This window comes from Aquarana catesbeiana, linkage group LG06 (assembly GCF_042186555.1).
Source record: "Aquarana catesbeiana isolate 2022-GZ linkage group LG06, ASM4218655v1, whole genome shotgun sequence".
NCBI classification, from domain to species: domain Eukaryota; kingdom Metazoa; phylum Chordata; class Amphibia; order Anura; family Ranidae; genus Aquarana; species Aquarana catesbeiana.
Window position 1 is genome coordinate 17033445 of NC_133329.1, and position 17774 is coordinate 17051218.

General features: G+C 49.0%; 1 protein-coding gene across 9 annotated transcripts in view; it reads left to right on the plus strand.

Annotated features, from left to right (window-relative positions):
- Window positions 1-17774, plus strand: part of LOC141148189 (guanylate-binding protein 1-like) — a 229852-nt gene that overhangs the window by 19511 nt on the left and 192567 nt on the right. For all 9 annotated transcript variants that reach the window (XR_012245180.1, XR_012245181.1, XM_073635388.1 and 6 more), the window contains 2 exons: window positions 1051-1178; window positions 4388-4497. Coding sequence is in view for 7 of the 9 variants with exons in the window: in XM_073635388.1 (XP_073491489.1) it covers window positions 1051-1178; window positions 4388-4497 (238 nt within the window). In the remaining 2 variants the exon portion in view is untranslated. The remainder of the gene's footprint in view (window positions 1-1050; window positions 1179-4387; window positions 4498-17774) is intronic.

The following is a 17774-nucleotide window of genomic DNA, read 5'->3' on the forward strand; positions in this document are numbered from 1 at the left end:
TTTATGTTTTTATTTATATGTTTATTGGCTTATTGAGTACATATTACATTTTCAGCACTTGGTTTATTTGAGTTGGAATCGCACAACTCACCCTTATTGGGTTCATATATTTTTGACGTTTTAGCGCAGGAGGATATCCCTATATAAATGTAAAAACGTGTGCACCTGTGACACAACAACAAACTTTTATACCCTGTATTTTCCATAGCCAATGCTGTAAAAGCCCCTACAGATCATCAGTTTAGAGATAATCATGAATAATGGGCCAAGAATTAGAACTCTCACTTGTACAATTAACATTTTAGTGCATAGGCACCCCGGGAGCGTGCATTTATGTATGCACGTGTGTGCATATGGTGGGAGGCTTAAGATTTTTGGGGGGAAGATTTTAAATGCTTGGGTATAACTTAAATTGTTTACATCATTTTTATTAAGAATTTTCAAACAGTACAGATCAGGTAGAAAAAAACATAAATGTCTCCAATTCTTATAACATATCAAATCACAAAAGCACATAGGCACAACACTCAGAGTACAAACGTAACCATAGGTAGAAAAAACAAAAGACATCGCTGTCAAGACTATCACATAAATCAGTAAAATGTGTAATATCAACCAATCGAGTACAGGAAAGTAACCATTGGAAAACTCTGTGTACACAGTAGACATAGGACTTAGTACGCAGTATCAGTATCTGTCACAAAAAAAGGAATAGAAATGGGGATTGGGAACAAGAAAATTTAAAAAAAAGGGGGGGGGGGGTCAAGTAGTACCCATGGGAATCTCCCAGAAACATCTGAAATCGCAGACCTTAACCGCATGTTTACCCTTTTTTAAATGCATGTGTGTTGTGGTACTTTGCAGTGCAGGTGCACTTTACTTTGACAGTGTGTTTGGGTATAATGTCATAATGAACGACTCCATGACTTGCTATGATTTTGCAGAAGCGTGTGGAAAAACATTTATTTCATCAGACGCTACTGCAACTTATATGTGACTGGGCCCTTCGATCTACTGACACATGTATCTGGATATATCCTGTGCTTTCAGGCTTCGAGCTGGGTGCTGCTATACAAGCAAAGACCAAAGGTATCTGGATGTGGTGTGTCCCCCATCCCACAGTGAAAGATCACACATTGGTCCTGCTGGACACAGAAGGTCTGGGGAATGTCCATAAAGTAAGTTTTGACCAACAAGCATCATTTTGGGAGGACTTGCGGTATAGCGGTGCGCAGCAGCATGATTCTGTGACCACTGTGTCCACCAGACACAACAGATCACCGATCCAAGTACCGGGCGGCTGTGCTCTGCCCTGGTACCATGTGATCACTGTGGCCAATCGCAGAGCTCATACGTCCAGTAGCAAACAATGGCAGCCATTTATGATTCACTTGCTTACTACTACTGTATTTCTTACTATGCTTACTATCCCTGTGATTGGTTACAGTGATCACATGGTACAGGGTCAAGCACAAGGTTCCTGTACCATGTGATAGCTGTGGCCAATCACGGAGATCACAGTATTTCTCAATGGCTGCATGAATGCAGCTAGTCACTGTCAGAACTGATTGTTTATATAGCAATACCTTGGAGTGTTTGCTTTTCAAAATGGGGTCATTTTGTTGGTGTGTCCACTGTCCATGGCTCACATATACAGTATGTGTGTATTTGATTGTATTTAAGAAACAATTAGTTATAGAGAAGGTACCAAAATATGTAAAGTGGTTGTAAACCTCAGACTTAAAATATGAACAAAGCACATTCTTTTTTACTTTGTACTTGCCTCTATCCAAAGCAAGTGCCATTTCTCTCTGCTGCCTGGTTCCTCTGTTATCTGCATAAATCCCTTCTGACCAGTGGCAGCCCCTGCCCCGGCTCCGCCCCCTAATCCATGTATCCGGCCACCCCCTAATCTACATTCAGGGAACCAGAGGCATGTATTTCTATGGGTTTTTTTTGGAACCACGTCATTAGAACCTAAGGCTCTAATTGGCTTAAAAAAAAGGTGGGCTCAAGGCACAGAACACTGTGCCCTGAGTCCACCCAGTTGTGTGACAAAAGCAAATTAATATGTGTTCCTGCTTCTCCTCCCGGCCAATCAGGAAGCGGGTCCTGAGACCCGATTGGCAGAGAGGAGAAGCGACCTTATTGGCTGGTACCAGGGGAGGCTGTATGGGGAGATCCGGGAGATGACCATCCTTAGCACAACAATCTCGCTCTGCACCGCCGCAAACACACACAAGCCAGAGAGGACATCCGGCCACGTGAGTGGTACCCATGGGTGGGGGGGTTGTTTGCCGCCCTCCCCTGGCTGGAGCACCAGCTGCCACTGCTTCTGACAGGTTTTTCCGACACCATAGACAAAAGGTAAGCCTGTGACTGATATCCTCAGCTTTGCATGTTCTCAGTGTGCTGTGTGAAGGGGGGGGTATCCCTTCCCTCTAACCAGGGCTCAGAGCTCTCCTCACTCAGATCTGCAGTGTAAGACTTCAGATCCCTGCCCCCTGCTTTTCAAAGCTGAGTGGTCCTGTGTAAATTCTGGACTTTGGCTGTAGAGGATAGATGGCTGCACATAAACACGTACAAGATTACTGTATGTGGGAAGATTTGTTTCATCTCTGTGTATAATTTGATGCTAGTCACTTCACTGGGTATATGCAAGCATTTACTGGCCATCGGGACTACTGGGAGTTTCCCCGTGGGCCGATGGCTCCGTGGACCGGTCAGGCACAGTCCTGGAGTTGCTCCTCACTGACAGTGAGTGATCGAGATTTCACTCCTGTCACCAAGGAGCAGCTGCCGACACTTGCTGGAGAGAGGATTGGGCTTTCTGCTTCCTCCAGCCTGCAGGGGGAGACTTTGCCTCCTCTCTCCCCTTATTGCTTGTCACTTATCATTTATCACATGACTGGAGAGAGGAACAAGACGCTGCCTTCAGAGCTGTGAGTACACGTGAGGAGAGGGACACTCTGATATAAGGGGGCTGCTGATGGGGACACTCTGATGTAAGGGGGTGCTGATGGGGACACTCTGATATGAAGGGGGGTGCTGATGGGGACACTCTGATCTGAAGGGGGGTGCTGATGGGGACACTCTGATGTGAAGGGGGGTGCTGATGGGGACACTCTGATGTAAGGGGGTACTGATGGGGACACTCTGATGTAAGGGGGTACTGATGGGGACACTCTGATGTAAGGGGGTACTGATGGGGACACTCTGATGTAAGGGGGTGCTGATGGGGACACTCTGATGTAAGGGGGTGCTGATGGGGACATTCTGATGTAAGAGGGTGCTGATGGGGACACTCTGATGTAAGGGGGTGCTGATGGGGACACTCTGATGTAAGGGGGTACTGATGGGACACTCTGATGTAAGGGGGTGCTGATGGGAACATTCTGATGTAAGGGGGTGCTGATGGGGACACTCTAATGTAAGGGGGTACTGATGGGACACTCTGATGTAAGGGGGTGCTGATGGGAACATTCTGATGTAAGGGGGTGCTGATGGGGACACTCTAATGTAAGGGGGTACTGATGGGACACTCTGATGTAAGGGGGTGCTGATGGGAACATTCTGGTGTAAGGGGGTGCTGATGGGGACACTCTGATGTGAGGGAGTGCTGATGGGGACACTCTGATGTAAGGGAGTGCTGATGGGGACACTCTGATGTAAGGGAGTGCTGATGGGGACACTCTGATGTAAGGGAGTGCTGATGGGGACACTCTGATGTAAGGGGGTGCTGATGGGGACACTCTGATGTAAGGGGGTGCTGATGGGGACACTCTGATGTAAGGGGGTACTGATGGGACACTCTGATGTAAGGGGGTGATGATGGGAACATTCTGATGTAAGGGGGTGCTGATGGGGACACTCAAAATTAAAGTGGGCCGGTCTGGATGAAGCCCAGGGCCAAATTTTTGTCCCAGTCCAGCCCTGGGTATATGTGAGGGTTTACATCCACTTTAAATGAATGAACATCAAAATCAGATTTTCCAGGTATCTAAATTACAGTATAAAAGTAGAATGGCCCAAAGGTTGAGAAGAATTCTGCATCTCTATGAAGAGAAGTAGAGTTGCTGCTTTTAGGTCCAGTTGCCAAAGCACTCTCATTGTGCAAACTCTAATTTTTCATATTTCTGTGATGAGCCTCAAAACATGAGCACTAAACCCTTGGGGGATCAGGAAGGAATTCTTCCCCTGCTGGAGCAAAATAGATCATACTTTATTGGGGTTTTTTCCTTCCTCTGGATCATCTCTGGGTAGAAGTTTGTATATAGGATTGTATAATTTTTTCTCTCTTCTATTGGTTGAACTGGATTGACTTGGGTCTTTTCAACCAGACTAACTATGTAACTCCAAGTAACCTAGGGGCATTGCTGTTTTACAGGGAGACAAGAAAAATGATCTGAAGATTTTTTGTCTGTCTGTCTTGCTGAGCAGTGCCCTAATCTACAACGGCCGAGGAACCATTGATGAAGATGCAGTTGAGAAGCTCCAGTATCCTTCACAATACAGTGCCATTTAGTGGCAGGTTCATGACGAGTAACATTGGAAGGTAGATCATCTGGGGCAGAGGCTGATCGGACTGTGTGTCCCAAAATTTAATAGCTTGTAAAATTAGAATATGATAGTTTTGATATATACAAAATATCATGACATTTTCATGTACACTAATGCCGCGTACACACGGTCGGTTTTTCTGACGGAAAATGTTCGATGGGAGCTTGTTGTCGGAAATTCCGACCGTGTGTAGCCTCCATCGGATATCTTCCATTGGAATTTCCGTCACACAAAATTTAAGATCTGGATCTCAAATTTTCCGACAACAAAATCCGTTGTCGTAAATTCCGATTGTGTGTACACAATTCCGACGCACAAAGTTCCACGCATACTCGGAATCAAGCAGAAGAGCCACACTGGCTATTGAACTTCATTTTTCTTGGCTCGTTGTACGTGTCGTACGTCACCGCGTTCTTGGCGTTCGGCATTTCCGACAAGATTTGTGTGACCGTGTGTATGCAAGACAAGTTTGAGTCAACATCCATGTATTCTGTTGTCGGAATGTCCGATTGTGTGTAAGGGGCATAACAGCTTTCCAGGCACTCTAAGTTTAGTAAAACCAATTTATCAATGTTATTTCCATACAACTTTGTTCCTGTGTTTCTGTCACTTAGAGCAAATACAGAGAAAAGAAAAAGAAATAAGGGGTTAGAACTAATCATGAAAGCACCCCATCCCAAAATTGTATGAAAGACCCAAAACAACAGAAGTAGATGGGGCTTTTAAAGTGCAATTGAGATCACATAGATAATATAAAATGCAAAACAATTATTTATGTACTGCAATATTTGCGCAGCGGTTTTTCAATTGCAATTTTTTTTGAAAATTATTTTATTATGAATTTTAATGCACAAAAATGCAATATAATACAAGCATGTCACACTTTTGCATCTGCCTGTGGAACTGTGGCAAATTTCAATTACAATACCTAAAGATCTCCATAGACAACGCTTTAAAAGCCTTTACAGGTTACCAGTTCAGAGATACTGGGGAGGTCTGGTGCTAAATGGATTTCCTGACGCCACCATGGCAGCATACTAGTGATAGTATATTACATATATATATATATATATATATATATATATATATATGTGTGTGTGTGTATATGTGTGTATGTATGTATATATATATATATATATATATATATATATATATATATATATATATATATCAATCAATCAATCAATATATATATATATATATATATATATATATATATATATATATATATATATATATATATATATATATATATATATAGATGTATGTGTGTGTATATATATATATATATATATATATATATATATGTGGATATATGGATATGTATGTATGTGTATTGTAGGGGATCAGAGGGGTGGACAGCTGGCTCAGAGACAGCCCATTAAAACAAAAGTGGCTTTATGCAGCAAAATGGCAAAATAAACATAAGATAAGACAGACTTGTCTGGTCACACGGTTGTGCACACAGGTACAGCTCACAGTTCAGCAGCACACAGGCTTATAGGTAACAGTTCATGGCTCCAATCAGAGCTACAGGCTTTATGTGGTAAGCTCACCCAGCACACCTTCCAACAATGGACATGACTGCTGAGGTGCAATAAACTCCAGGTCCATACCATACCAAATTCCACCAACTCTTAACCTTACCCTTTCGTCCCATCCAATAAAGACCACTTACCACCATTAATGTTGGAAAGAGCAAGGCCACAGCTTTATTAACTTGAACACTTATTAACTTGAACATATAACATTAAATATCCCACAGTGCCAGTCACAGTAGCACTGTGAGCACTCAATTCCAGACGGTGAAGTGAGATAGCTGAGGGGCCTGTCCTTACCATAAGTGCCGGACCGGCCATCTATCTCCCAATTAACATGAAGGGCATATCTCTTAAGCCATGTTTTGCTGGCAAGGTCACCAAAAACCACAGCAAGCTGTGACATACCAACCATAAATAGGGCGGGAGGGTGGGCAGCTCTTACCAATCTTCTTCCACGAAAAGGCCCAGCATCCCCTGGGGCATCACCCTAGTGAGCTCAGGCCCAACCCCATCCCGTCTCCAACACCAATCCACAGTGACCCCATAGTCACCATACTCCGCCCCTGGTTATGCCCCCATCAGTCAGGGCTCTCTTTCCCCAGGGGTACAAGAGGCCTGCATGACTGCTGAGGTGCAATAAACTCCAGGTCCATACCATACCAAATTCCACCAACTCTTAACCTTACCCTTTCGTCCCATCCAATAAAGACCACTTACCACCATTAATGTTGGAAAGGGCAAGGCCACAGCTTTATTAACTTGAACACTTATTAACTTGAACATATAACATTAAATATCCCACAGTGCCAGTCACAGTAGCACTGTGAGCACTCAATTCCAGACGGTGAAGTGAGATAGCTGAGGGGCCTGTCCTTACCATAAGTGCCGGACCGGCCATCTATCTCCCAATTAACATGAAGGGCGTACCTCTTAAGCCATGTTTTGCTGGCAAGGTTACCAAAAACCGCGACCAGCCCGTCAGTAAGCTACTGACGGGCGCCCCACCGCAGCCAGCGCTTGTTCCACGCCCCTCTGAAGACCCAGGTTGAAAATGTCCAACCCAATGTCATTGAGATGAACTCCATCCCTTCGCAGCAAGTCGGTATTATCACCCTCAAGGTCTTTGTGGCGTACCACGATACCACCAACCTGACGCACAAACTTAGCCACTTGAGCATTAACTTTCCGACGAAAATGTTCCAGGAGGGGGCCAGGAACATCTTGCGCCCATACAGAGCAGGGCACAATTTCTGACCAAACAAAGGTCAAGCTGGTGAATGAAGCAAGACATTGGGCAATGTCACTTTTAACGGCTGAGATGATGTCCACGGATCGTAGATAACCAACATCATTCCCACCAGCATGTAAAACCAGGATGATGGGACCAGAAACGTGGGCACGAAGTCGCTGGCATTTCGGAAGGACCTGATGCCAACGCAAACCACGCAACCCGATCCAGCGGACTCTTGCCACGTTGTATGAAAAGCCCAAGTTTCTGCCATAGGTGCGGATCTCTGCACGGCGAGCGGCCCAGTATATGAAAGAGTCACCGAGTATCCAAATCTGAGCCGGGCAGGAGCCTGTAAATTACCACAGCAGATGTGGACGAACATACAAAGAAAAACGAGATGACTCCCATCTACCTAAACACTGAAGTTCCGTATCGGAGAACCCCAAACCTGAAGCGGCGGTAGCAGCACCAATACGAAACGAATGGGTGGAAAATTCCCGCGCAGGAAGTCCTAGAGCTTCCAAGCAACGACGAAAAATGCGTAAAAATTGGAAACGACTAAGGGAAGATGAATCGGCATGCATAAAAAACGTGGGAGCTGGGGGGCGCACGGACACAAATGGGAGAGCCAGGGACACCGGGCAAAATGGGCCACCGCAATAATGCAGGACTACTCGACGACCCCGACCAAAGCAATCCGTCTTGGATGTACGCAGAAAAACCGTAACTCTGCGATCCGATAACGATACGTCCTCCCACTGGATACCCCCCGAAGACGACTTAGATTTGGACACCAATTCGCCAATGCGAAAGGCACCAAAGAAAGCCCACGAAAAAGCAACCCGAAAAAGAAGAGTCTCAAACCCGGATGAGCACACGTCCGGCAGCAGGGACAAAATGCCAGAAAGAATCTGGATAGAAATAGGGCGCCTTGTGTCGGGAGAATGGGTAACCCGCTTCCAACCCCGGAGAACCCGCCGGACTGGAAAAGCTTTTGTGGAATCCTCCCACCCCAGGAGCTGGAACCAGAATGACAATGCCGACAAAGCAGATGAAACCGTGGAGCCCGTGACACCTTTTTCCAACAAATAGACCAGATAGGCAAATAAAGACAAACGTCTGTCATCAGGGGAAGCAATGTTGAACTCACCGCCCGACGCTTGAGCCCACGCGTGCCAAACCCGGCAGTACGACGCCCACGTCCGCGGAGAAAGCGACGACCGGAGGAGCTCTGTCAAACACCGGAAACGAGGTTTCATAAGTGGGCCGGGCAGGGGAGGCCCTCCAAAGAAGCCAGCGGGGCCAGGGTACGAAAACGGCTGAACTGTTGGCGAGAAAGAGCATCGGCAATGTCATTCGAAACACCTGGGACGTGCCTAGCCCTAACACAAATGTTAAAATGCAAACATTTTAAAACTAAAAACCGTAGAAGCGAAACGACCGGAGGGGAACTGGCTGACTCTTTGTTCACTACCTGAACCACACTCATATTATCCGACCATAAAATCACCTGGTGATTGCGCAATCGTTCACCCCAGAGCTCCACGGCAACAATAATCAGAAACAGCTCCAGCAGGGTGAGGTTGCGCAACAAATCCATCTGGGCCCATGAGGCCGGCCAGCATTCAGCAGACCATTCCCCTTGAAAGAAAGCGCCAAACCCACAGGAGCCTGCAGCATCAGTATACAACTCCAGCTGTGAGTTCGGCATCTCCTCCCGCAACCAGCACGACTGCCCATTGTAAGTCTGCAAGAAGGACAGCCACATACCCAAATCGTCACGCATGGGCTTGGTTATCCTGACATAGTGGTGGGGGGCCGACACTCCCTTCGTGGCCCACGACAGACGCCTACAGAAGGCTCTCCCCATTCGAATGACCCTACAGGCGAAAACCAGGTGACCCAGCAACGATTGTAGCTGTTTCAACTGTAATTTCTTCGCCCCTTTAGCCAAGCGAACCAATGAGAGCAGCCTGGTCAGCTTGTCACTAGGTAACCTAAAAACCATCGCCACTGTGTCTATCTCTATGCCTAGAAATGACAGCACCGTGGCAGGGCCCTCGGTCTTGTCAGCGGACAGTGGAACGGCGAAAAGCCGGCACCTCTCCTGAAAGGCAGAGAGTAGGCGTTTACACTGCCCACTGCCCGCTGGACCCACGAAGAGAAAATCGTCGAGATAATGCAACAGGGACTGAGTACCAGCCTCCTGGGCTACCACCCACTCAAGGAAGCTGCTAAATAATTCAAAGAAATAACACGATATGGCACAACCCATAGGAAGGCACATGTCGAAAAAATAACTGCCTTGGAAATAGCAACCCAGGAGATGGAAACAGTCCGGATGGTCCGGGAGGAGGCGAAAAGCGGATTCAATGTCCGCCTTTGCCACGAAGGGCAGACTGCCCCGCTGCCCTAACCAGCTGAAGCGCCCTGTCGAAGGACGCATAGTGCACTCTGGATTCCTCCCTGTCGATACCGTCGTTAACCGAGGAGCCAGAAGGGTAGGATAGGTGATGGATCAGGCGGAATTTTCCCTCCGCCTTCTTAGGGACCACACCAAGAGGGCATACCCTCAGGTTGTGGAAAGAGGGGAGGTCAAAGGGGCCCGCCATGCGCCCCAAATCCAATTCCTTCTGGATCTTCTCGGCCACGACGGACTCGAATTCCACTGCTGATTTTAAATTTGGAGACATAGTCGGGGCATTCGACGGGGAAAAGGGGATCCAGAAACCACGGTCAAAACCATCCCGCAGAATCAGGGCTTCTCTATGAAGGGGGTACCGGTCGAGCCAGGGAAGCATCTCTAAGACGTTCACCGGCGTCCTCCGGCTTAGGAAGGTCAGTCTTGGCTCCGGGTCTGGGAAGCGGTTGCTTGCCTTTCCGGAAACACCGGCTGGCGGGGTGTGCCCCACCACAGCTGGAGCACTCGTGCTTGAAACGACAAGCGGAGTACCACTTACAGTGACTCTCGTTGAACAACCAACAGATACCCTTTTTTGGAGCGGCCGACGCTCCGGACTGAGGGGCGCCGACCGCGGACTGAAAGGACGACGGCCTGTGGGGGCACATAAGCAGCAACACAAGCTACCGTCCTGACAATCAAAACGAAACTCCCGACGTGCCGCCATTTTTTGACGAAATTGGGTGTCATAATGGAACCAACACTGGCTCCCATAAACCTTGTATGCACCCCAAATAAGATCTAAATAGCAGAACAAAGAAGTGGCCAACTCCGGGAACCGCTCACTGAGCACTCCCGCATAGGCGCAAAACCCCTGCAGCCAGTTCCCAAAAGTCCTAGGAAGCTGTTTAGGTTTGTCACCCTGAGCCGAGACGTCAACCCGACGGGATTTGTCAATAGTCTCCCTATCCGGCGGGACGAGGGCGAGAAAATCGACGAATTCGCGTCACCATATCTTTTCCTTCGTTTCCTCCGTCAAGTGGGTGCCAGTAGGCGCCACTGCCCACAAAGCCCCTCCATAAGCGGGGGTGGGGCTGGGAAACTAACCCGAAACTCCCATACTGGACAGCACCGACTTAACAACCGACGCTATTCGGTCCTCCGGGCCCGATACGGAAGCGTCAGCTGACCTACCCCAAATTACCTCGCAGTCATACTCACTTAAACGCGGAACCGGTGATGGACGACCAGGGCCTGGCGGCAGATCCGATTCCGGAACCAATCTGGGGGTCTGGAGATGGAGGCGGCCATCACTCTGACCCGCAAAGCCGCAATCTGCTGGGCTGTCACGACCCAAGGAAAGATCCAGGGGCGGGGGTCCAACCAAGGACCCAGAAGATTCCAACTGGCCAAGGGCGGAGGCTGAGCAACGGCAGGGACACCTACCGCCACCTGCTGGCTGACCCGGGGCGGAAGCTGCCGCCAGCCCGGGTCTCGAGCCGAGAACTCCCGCCCTGTCGGGCGCGGGGGGATGAGGCTGGGTAACCGTGACGGGCATCCCATTTGTACCGCCGACCTGGACAGGCCCGTAGGGGAGCATCTGATGCAACGACTGGGTTGAGGTCAAATGTGCCCGACCATCCTCCGCCCTGCCGGGCGCGGGAGGATTCCGATGGGCGCTGAGTGTCTGAGGAGGAAGGGTCAAAAACCCATCGCTCGCCCTGCCGGGCACAGAGCTACCACATCCCATCCTGGACCCAGAAACCGAAAAAATTGAGGGGGGGAACCGGTCCCCCACCCGTGCGGGTGCGGGGGGGGTTCTCGCCGATAAATACTGCGCACAGGGCGGCCTGATGTCCGACGGTGCCCCCGCCCTAGCGGGGGCTGGGGGATACCGCGCGGAAATGCCGTCATTGGCAGCTCCCCCCGCCACACTGCTGCCCCCTGTGATGATCTGGGCTGCAATGTGCTGACTAAAATCAGCAGCATCGCATGGCTGTTCATCTGAATTCAAAGCTCCCGCCCAGCCTGGCGCAGGGAGCGTATCTGCCACTAGGGGGAGCCGATCCATTTCCGAATCCCCAGCGGAGCCTCTATCCAGGGGACCAGGACTGTCGGCTGCGGAGGAAGCAGCGGGGCCGGAGGAACGCAGACGTCCCCTACGCCCCGGTGCCTCAGCAGATCTCCGGGCAGAGGAGCGTGAGGAAGGATCGACCGGAACCCCCCCCGCCATCCGCGGGGGTGGGCGCAGGTACGATCGCAGGCACAGTGAGCTGGGAGCGGCCGGGGAGCGCTACAGCTCCAGCCCGGCCATACTCCACTATACACACAGGGGAAAGGGGGAGGCGGGTGCCGGAGCGGGGACTGCGCTAACGTGGGCAGCGTGACGAGGCCCGAGTAGCGGTCCTGCTGGGCGGGGGAGAACGTCGGAGAGCGAGGGGGCGGCTGGAACGGGAAGAAGAGGCACGCTTCCCCGCCGGGGAAGAACGGACACCATGAGACACGGGGGGAGAGGAGGGGGAGGAAGCTGGGGGGGGGCGCAATACGAGGCCCTAGAGGGACTGGGACTCAGGCGGGGAGGAGGACGGGCCCGTCTCCTAGCCCTGCGGGGGATAACCTGTGGGGGATCAGCAGGGTGTGAAGAAGGAGGCTCCTCAGGGGACAGGAGGGCGAACAGCCACTCAGCCTGACCCTGCTGAGCCAGCTCACGGACCCTGGACAGAAGGATCTCTGTATCCATGGTTGGAAGGGGCAGGTGCAACAGCTCTTACCAATCTTCTTCCACGAAAAGGCCCAGCATCCCCTGGGGCATCACCCTAGTGAGCTCAGGCCAAACCCCATCCCGTCCCCAACACCAATCCACAGTGACCCCATAGTCACCATACTCCGCCCCTGGTTATGCCCCCATCAGTCAGGGCTCTCTTTCCCCAGGGGTACAAGAGGCCTGCATTTTCACAGTGTGCTGTGTCTCTCTCTCTCCTACTCAAACAGCTCCTCTCTGAGACTTTCAGCCCAGCTGACAATAAGCAGGTCTGAAGGGGAAATATCTGCCCTCTTCAATTAACCTCTTCTTAACTCTGCCCCAGGCTGACCCTCTGCAGTATGTATATATGTTCATGTATATGTTTGTGTATATATGTGTGTGTTATGTTGGTTGGTATGTATGTATGTATGTGTGTGGGGGGTGTTATATGGAGCAGCATGTGCATGTATTTATATATGCATGCATATTGCTTTTAAAAAAAAAAGGGGGAAAGGAGAGAGTGTGTAGATGTATATATGTGTGTGTGTATATATATATATATATATATATATATATATATATATTTAGATATACATTATTAGAGGGAGAAGCGAAATCGCTGTTGCCTTATCTATTTTTCCTCTTCTCTGTCTTTCTGCGGCTGTCCGTCTCTCAGCTGGTCCTTCCCATTTCTCCATGGTTCGAGTATCAGTCACCACCCATACAAAAAGACCCTCAACACTTAAGTGGGGACCACCGTGTCTGTAAGTTTTCATGAAAAGAGTGCCCTCTCATGCGGATTGCTTTGATTTGCTTCAGCTCCGCGCGCCCACGCTCTCAAAGGCCAGAGCCAGAGGCCATAGAAAGGCGGACGTTCTTCAGAGAAGCATAGCCCAGATGCCACTCCCACTCAGGAGAGAGGTTCCAAGGAAAACGTCTTAGCTCTTCTTTCCCAGACCTAGCACCCCAACAAGAGTCCTGCAGTTCTGCTCCCAGGATATGGTTGGAGAGGAAATCCTTAGGGGTGATATCTTGGGACCCGGCCAAGATGTATCGGCAAATTTCACTGCAGAAGCAGCAATAGTCTCAACCTGGTGCCTGGCTAAGGCAATGCTATACTCAGTTACGGCTAGGGGTACCCTATGGTTGAGACCCGGGGCGGTGTTTGGCTTCCTAGAAACAAAATTAGAATAGTCACTTTATAGTGCAGGATCTCTGTTTGATATGAAACCAGAGACAGCCATGTCGGAAGTGACAGGAGGAGGGTCTGTTCTTCTCCCATAACAGAAAGCAGGAAAGTAAAAAATATATATATATATATAACTAAAAATAAATAATAAAAAATAAAGGGAGAAATATGTTTCTCCTGCTAGGTTCCACTCCTCTAGGGGCAACCTTTCATAAGGTCCATAAATGAAAATTTTGGAGTGTAACGCAGGTACCCACAAAACCCTTTTACCGGGTGCATGCCCAGACTTTTAAGGTAAGTTCCAGTGGGCACGCATCACGGGTTACTGGACAGTGGATTGTGCAGATCCTTGGAGGATAGGCACTCATGGTCACTTCGGTGGATTCCTCACTGTTCCTTCTCCGGACCTTTTTCTGGGGGCTCTACTGGTTCCTCTGTTTTGCTTCCATCAGAAAAGGATGGTGACGGTCATAAGGAGAATTCTGAGATCAGATTCCTCTACTTCCTGGAGTACTTCTAGGTGTCTCAGCCTCCTGGCTGTAATTTTGTCATTCATACCGATGACTCCTTGGGTACATGGGCACCGTTGCTAGTTTCAACTACAACGGAGTAAACAGGATCCGGCGCAGCTATGGTCAGTGTCACGCATTATGTATAGCGGTCTGCGGTGATGGAAAGACTTTGAGGATGTCACGAACCATCTGACTGGATCAATGTGATGAATCATATCGGCAAGACAGCCTGAAAGGTGCATTGCAAGGGTCTGTCGGTCAAGGCAAGCGGAGTTTGCTAGCCAAGGAAGGTAGTCTCGAAAGCGCTGGAAGGTCAGGCAGCCTTTTTTATCACTTTGACCTTGCTACACAGAATCAAGGGTGACCAGTCATCTTGCGGTTGAGCAACAGGACAGCAATTGCATATTTTCAGCCCCAGGGAGGATCTCGCGGTAATTTGCAATTGAGAGATGTAGAACCCAGAATGTCTGGGTAGGAAGATCAACAGCAAATTCCGGAAGCAATTTACTTCCTAGGGGACTGGAATACACGGACATACTGTCCATCATGCAAGCTTGCCAGAGCATGAGGGGGAGGCTTGTCCACAGGTGGTCTACCACAGACAGGCTTCTTTGCTTCTCACAGCAAATGCCAATTTAAGAAGAGGTCTGACTCAGTTTCTGCTCCCCAAAGCAGAGAATAGAAGCTGAGTTTCTCCATGAAACTGCAATCAAGCCTACTGTATATGTTTCCTCAATTTCTCTCGTAATTAAATTCCTCTGGAAGCTGTCAAGAATGAGCATGGTAGTCACGACCACCCCTCCATTCTGACCATAGAAGCCTTAGTGCTTCCTGGCTATCTACGTCAGAATACATAAGTCGATTCCCTTTAACACATGCACAGACCAGAGATGCAAATGGCGGAAAGGGGAAGCCGCAGAACCTAGATTGCTCCAGAGTTGCTCCAAGAGTGAGCTCTACTTTCGTGGGTGCGAAAGGCACTCTACTAACAGCCTCTATGCCAAGATCTGGAACAAACTTGTGTTTTTTTTCTATTTTGCATGGCAAGATATTATTCTTACTGCACCTCTGGTGGCAGCTGTTCTGGTCTTCTTGTAGGTCAGATTGGACATGAACCTTACCCTATACCAGTGGTTCTCAACTCCAGTCCACCAACAGGCCAGGTTTGCAAGATAGCTGAAATACATCACAGGTGAGATCACTTGCTGCTCAGTGATTGCAGTATTCTAGTCTGCAACTCCCCAAGGTAATACTTAAAATCTGGCCTGTTGGTGGGTCCCGAGGACCGGAGTTGAGAACCACTGCCCTATACTCTTTGAGGTTGCAGGTGTCAGCAAGAACAAGGTTTAATTTGGCCAAAGGCCCTTTAGTTTGCAAAATTTTGAAGACAGGAGGTTTTGTCAACCGCGAGAGAGAATCTTTCACAATTAAAATCTTTTGATGCTGTTGGGGTTTATTTCAACTGTTTACTCCAACAGGGCAGTGTTCGGTTTAAGACATTGCTTATTAATCAGTATTTAGCGCAAATCGTAAAACAGAAGTCGGTTTGAGTTTCAAGCCCTTAGAGCTTCAGAAAAGCATATGGCTTTTGTTACAGGAGTAGAGCTGCATCCTGTAGTTCAGCTTATATCAGAGGTAGCAACAGCCCTCCATCTATCAATCATCTGCCTAACTTTCCAGACGTTCAAGCAAGAAAACCACACAAATTGGTCATTCTAAGAGCTTGAAAGAAGTTTCTGTCCACAATTGCTCTTTTCAGTTCATATGATAAGTCTTTCACTGTTCCAGATGGAATTCATCAGGCAAGAGAGGTTGCCTCCTGGACTTTAGCAAGATTGGTTGTGCAGATGGGAAATGGGTCATGAGCCTCCTTCAGTGACAGGATGCATCCTCTTCCAGAGGGTTTGAGGCCTCATAGGCGGCCCAGTTGAAAGCATCTATGGATTCATTCTACAGGAAAGTGGCATGCTTTTCCCAGCATACCATTTCAACCTTTACAGAATAGATCTGGGTGCCTTGTCATCACTGGGCTTCAGAGGAATGATTGTTCAGTCTTCTGTCCCATTTGAAAATATATAAAATAATTATTTTGGTTTAAGTAGAACCCACCCTGTCAGCTAGGATATGTATCACTAGTATGCTGCCATGGTGGCGTCAGGAAAACGGAAAATTGTTCCATACTTACCGTAATTTTCCTTTCCTGACGCCAATCCATGGCAGCATACGGACCCACCCTTGTGCTTTTCGGTATCTAGCTAATTACAAAGAACTGGCCTTTAATTTATGCTATTTCATTTGGTCCTGAGGGAGGGGAGAAAGGCGGAGCCTATCACCAATATGCTGCCATGGATTGGCGTCAGGAAAGGAAAATTACGGTAAGTATGATACAATTTTCCGTTTTCCCTCATTCTGACATTTGCGATGATACCTCACATGTGTGATCGCCATTTACATATGCATGCTGGACCTACGTGCATGTTCACATTTGCGCATGAGAATGGGGGAACAGAAGTCACTTTAAAGCGGAGGTCCACCCTTAAAAAAAAAAAAATACATAAACACGCTCCTTAACCACTTAACAACCGGCCCATAGCCAAATGACGGCTACAGGGCGGTTGTTTAACTCTGGGAGGGCGTCCTCCCAGAATTCTGCTCTCGCGCGCCCCCTAGGGCGCGCACTCGAGAGCATCCGTGACCGCCGGGTCCAGAGGACCCGGCGCATCACAGATCCCGGTAAATGGCCGCTGATCGCGGCCGTTTACCATGTGATCGCTCTGTCAAATGACGGAGCGATCACATGTCAACAAACCGTCGTCATCTGATGACGCCGGTTCCTCTCCTCCCCCTCTCCTCCCCTCCTGTGTACCGATCGGTACACAGTAACCGGAGAGGCGGATGGATGGATGGCTGCAGCGTTGTGGGCTGCATCTGTAGTGCCCACAGCGCTGCACAGAGACATCCAGCCATCCATCCATCCATGCTCAGCCATCCCCACTACTCTGCATGCCCTGCAATGCTGTGCAATACTCTGCAATTCCCTCTGCAATACTCTGCCATACCCTGGAATACCCCTGCAATACTCTGCCATACCCTGGAATACCCCGCAATACTCTGCCATACCCTGGAATACCCCGCAATACTCTGCCATACCCTGGAATACCCCGCAATACTCCACCATACCCTGGAATACCCCGCAATACTCTGCCATACCCTGGAATACTCCGCCATACCCCAAAATACCCCGCAATACTCTGCCATACCCTGGAATACCCCGCAATACTCTTCCATACCCTGGAATACCCTGCAATACTCTGCCATACCCTGGAATACCCCGCAATACTCTGCCATACCCTGGAATACCCCGCAAAACTCTTCCATACCCTGGAATACCCCGCAATACTCTGCCATACCCTGGAATACCCCGCAATACTCTGCCATACCCTGGAATACCCCGCAATACTCTGCCATACCCTGGAATACCCCGCAATACTCTGCCATACCCTGGAATACCCCGCAATACTCTGCCATACCCCAAAATACCCCGCAATACTCTGCCATACCCCGCAATACTCTGCCATACCCTGCAATACCCTGAAA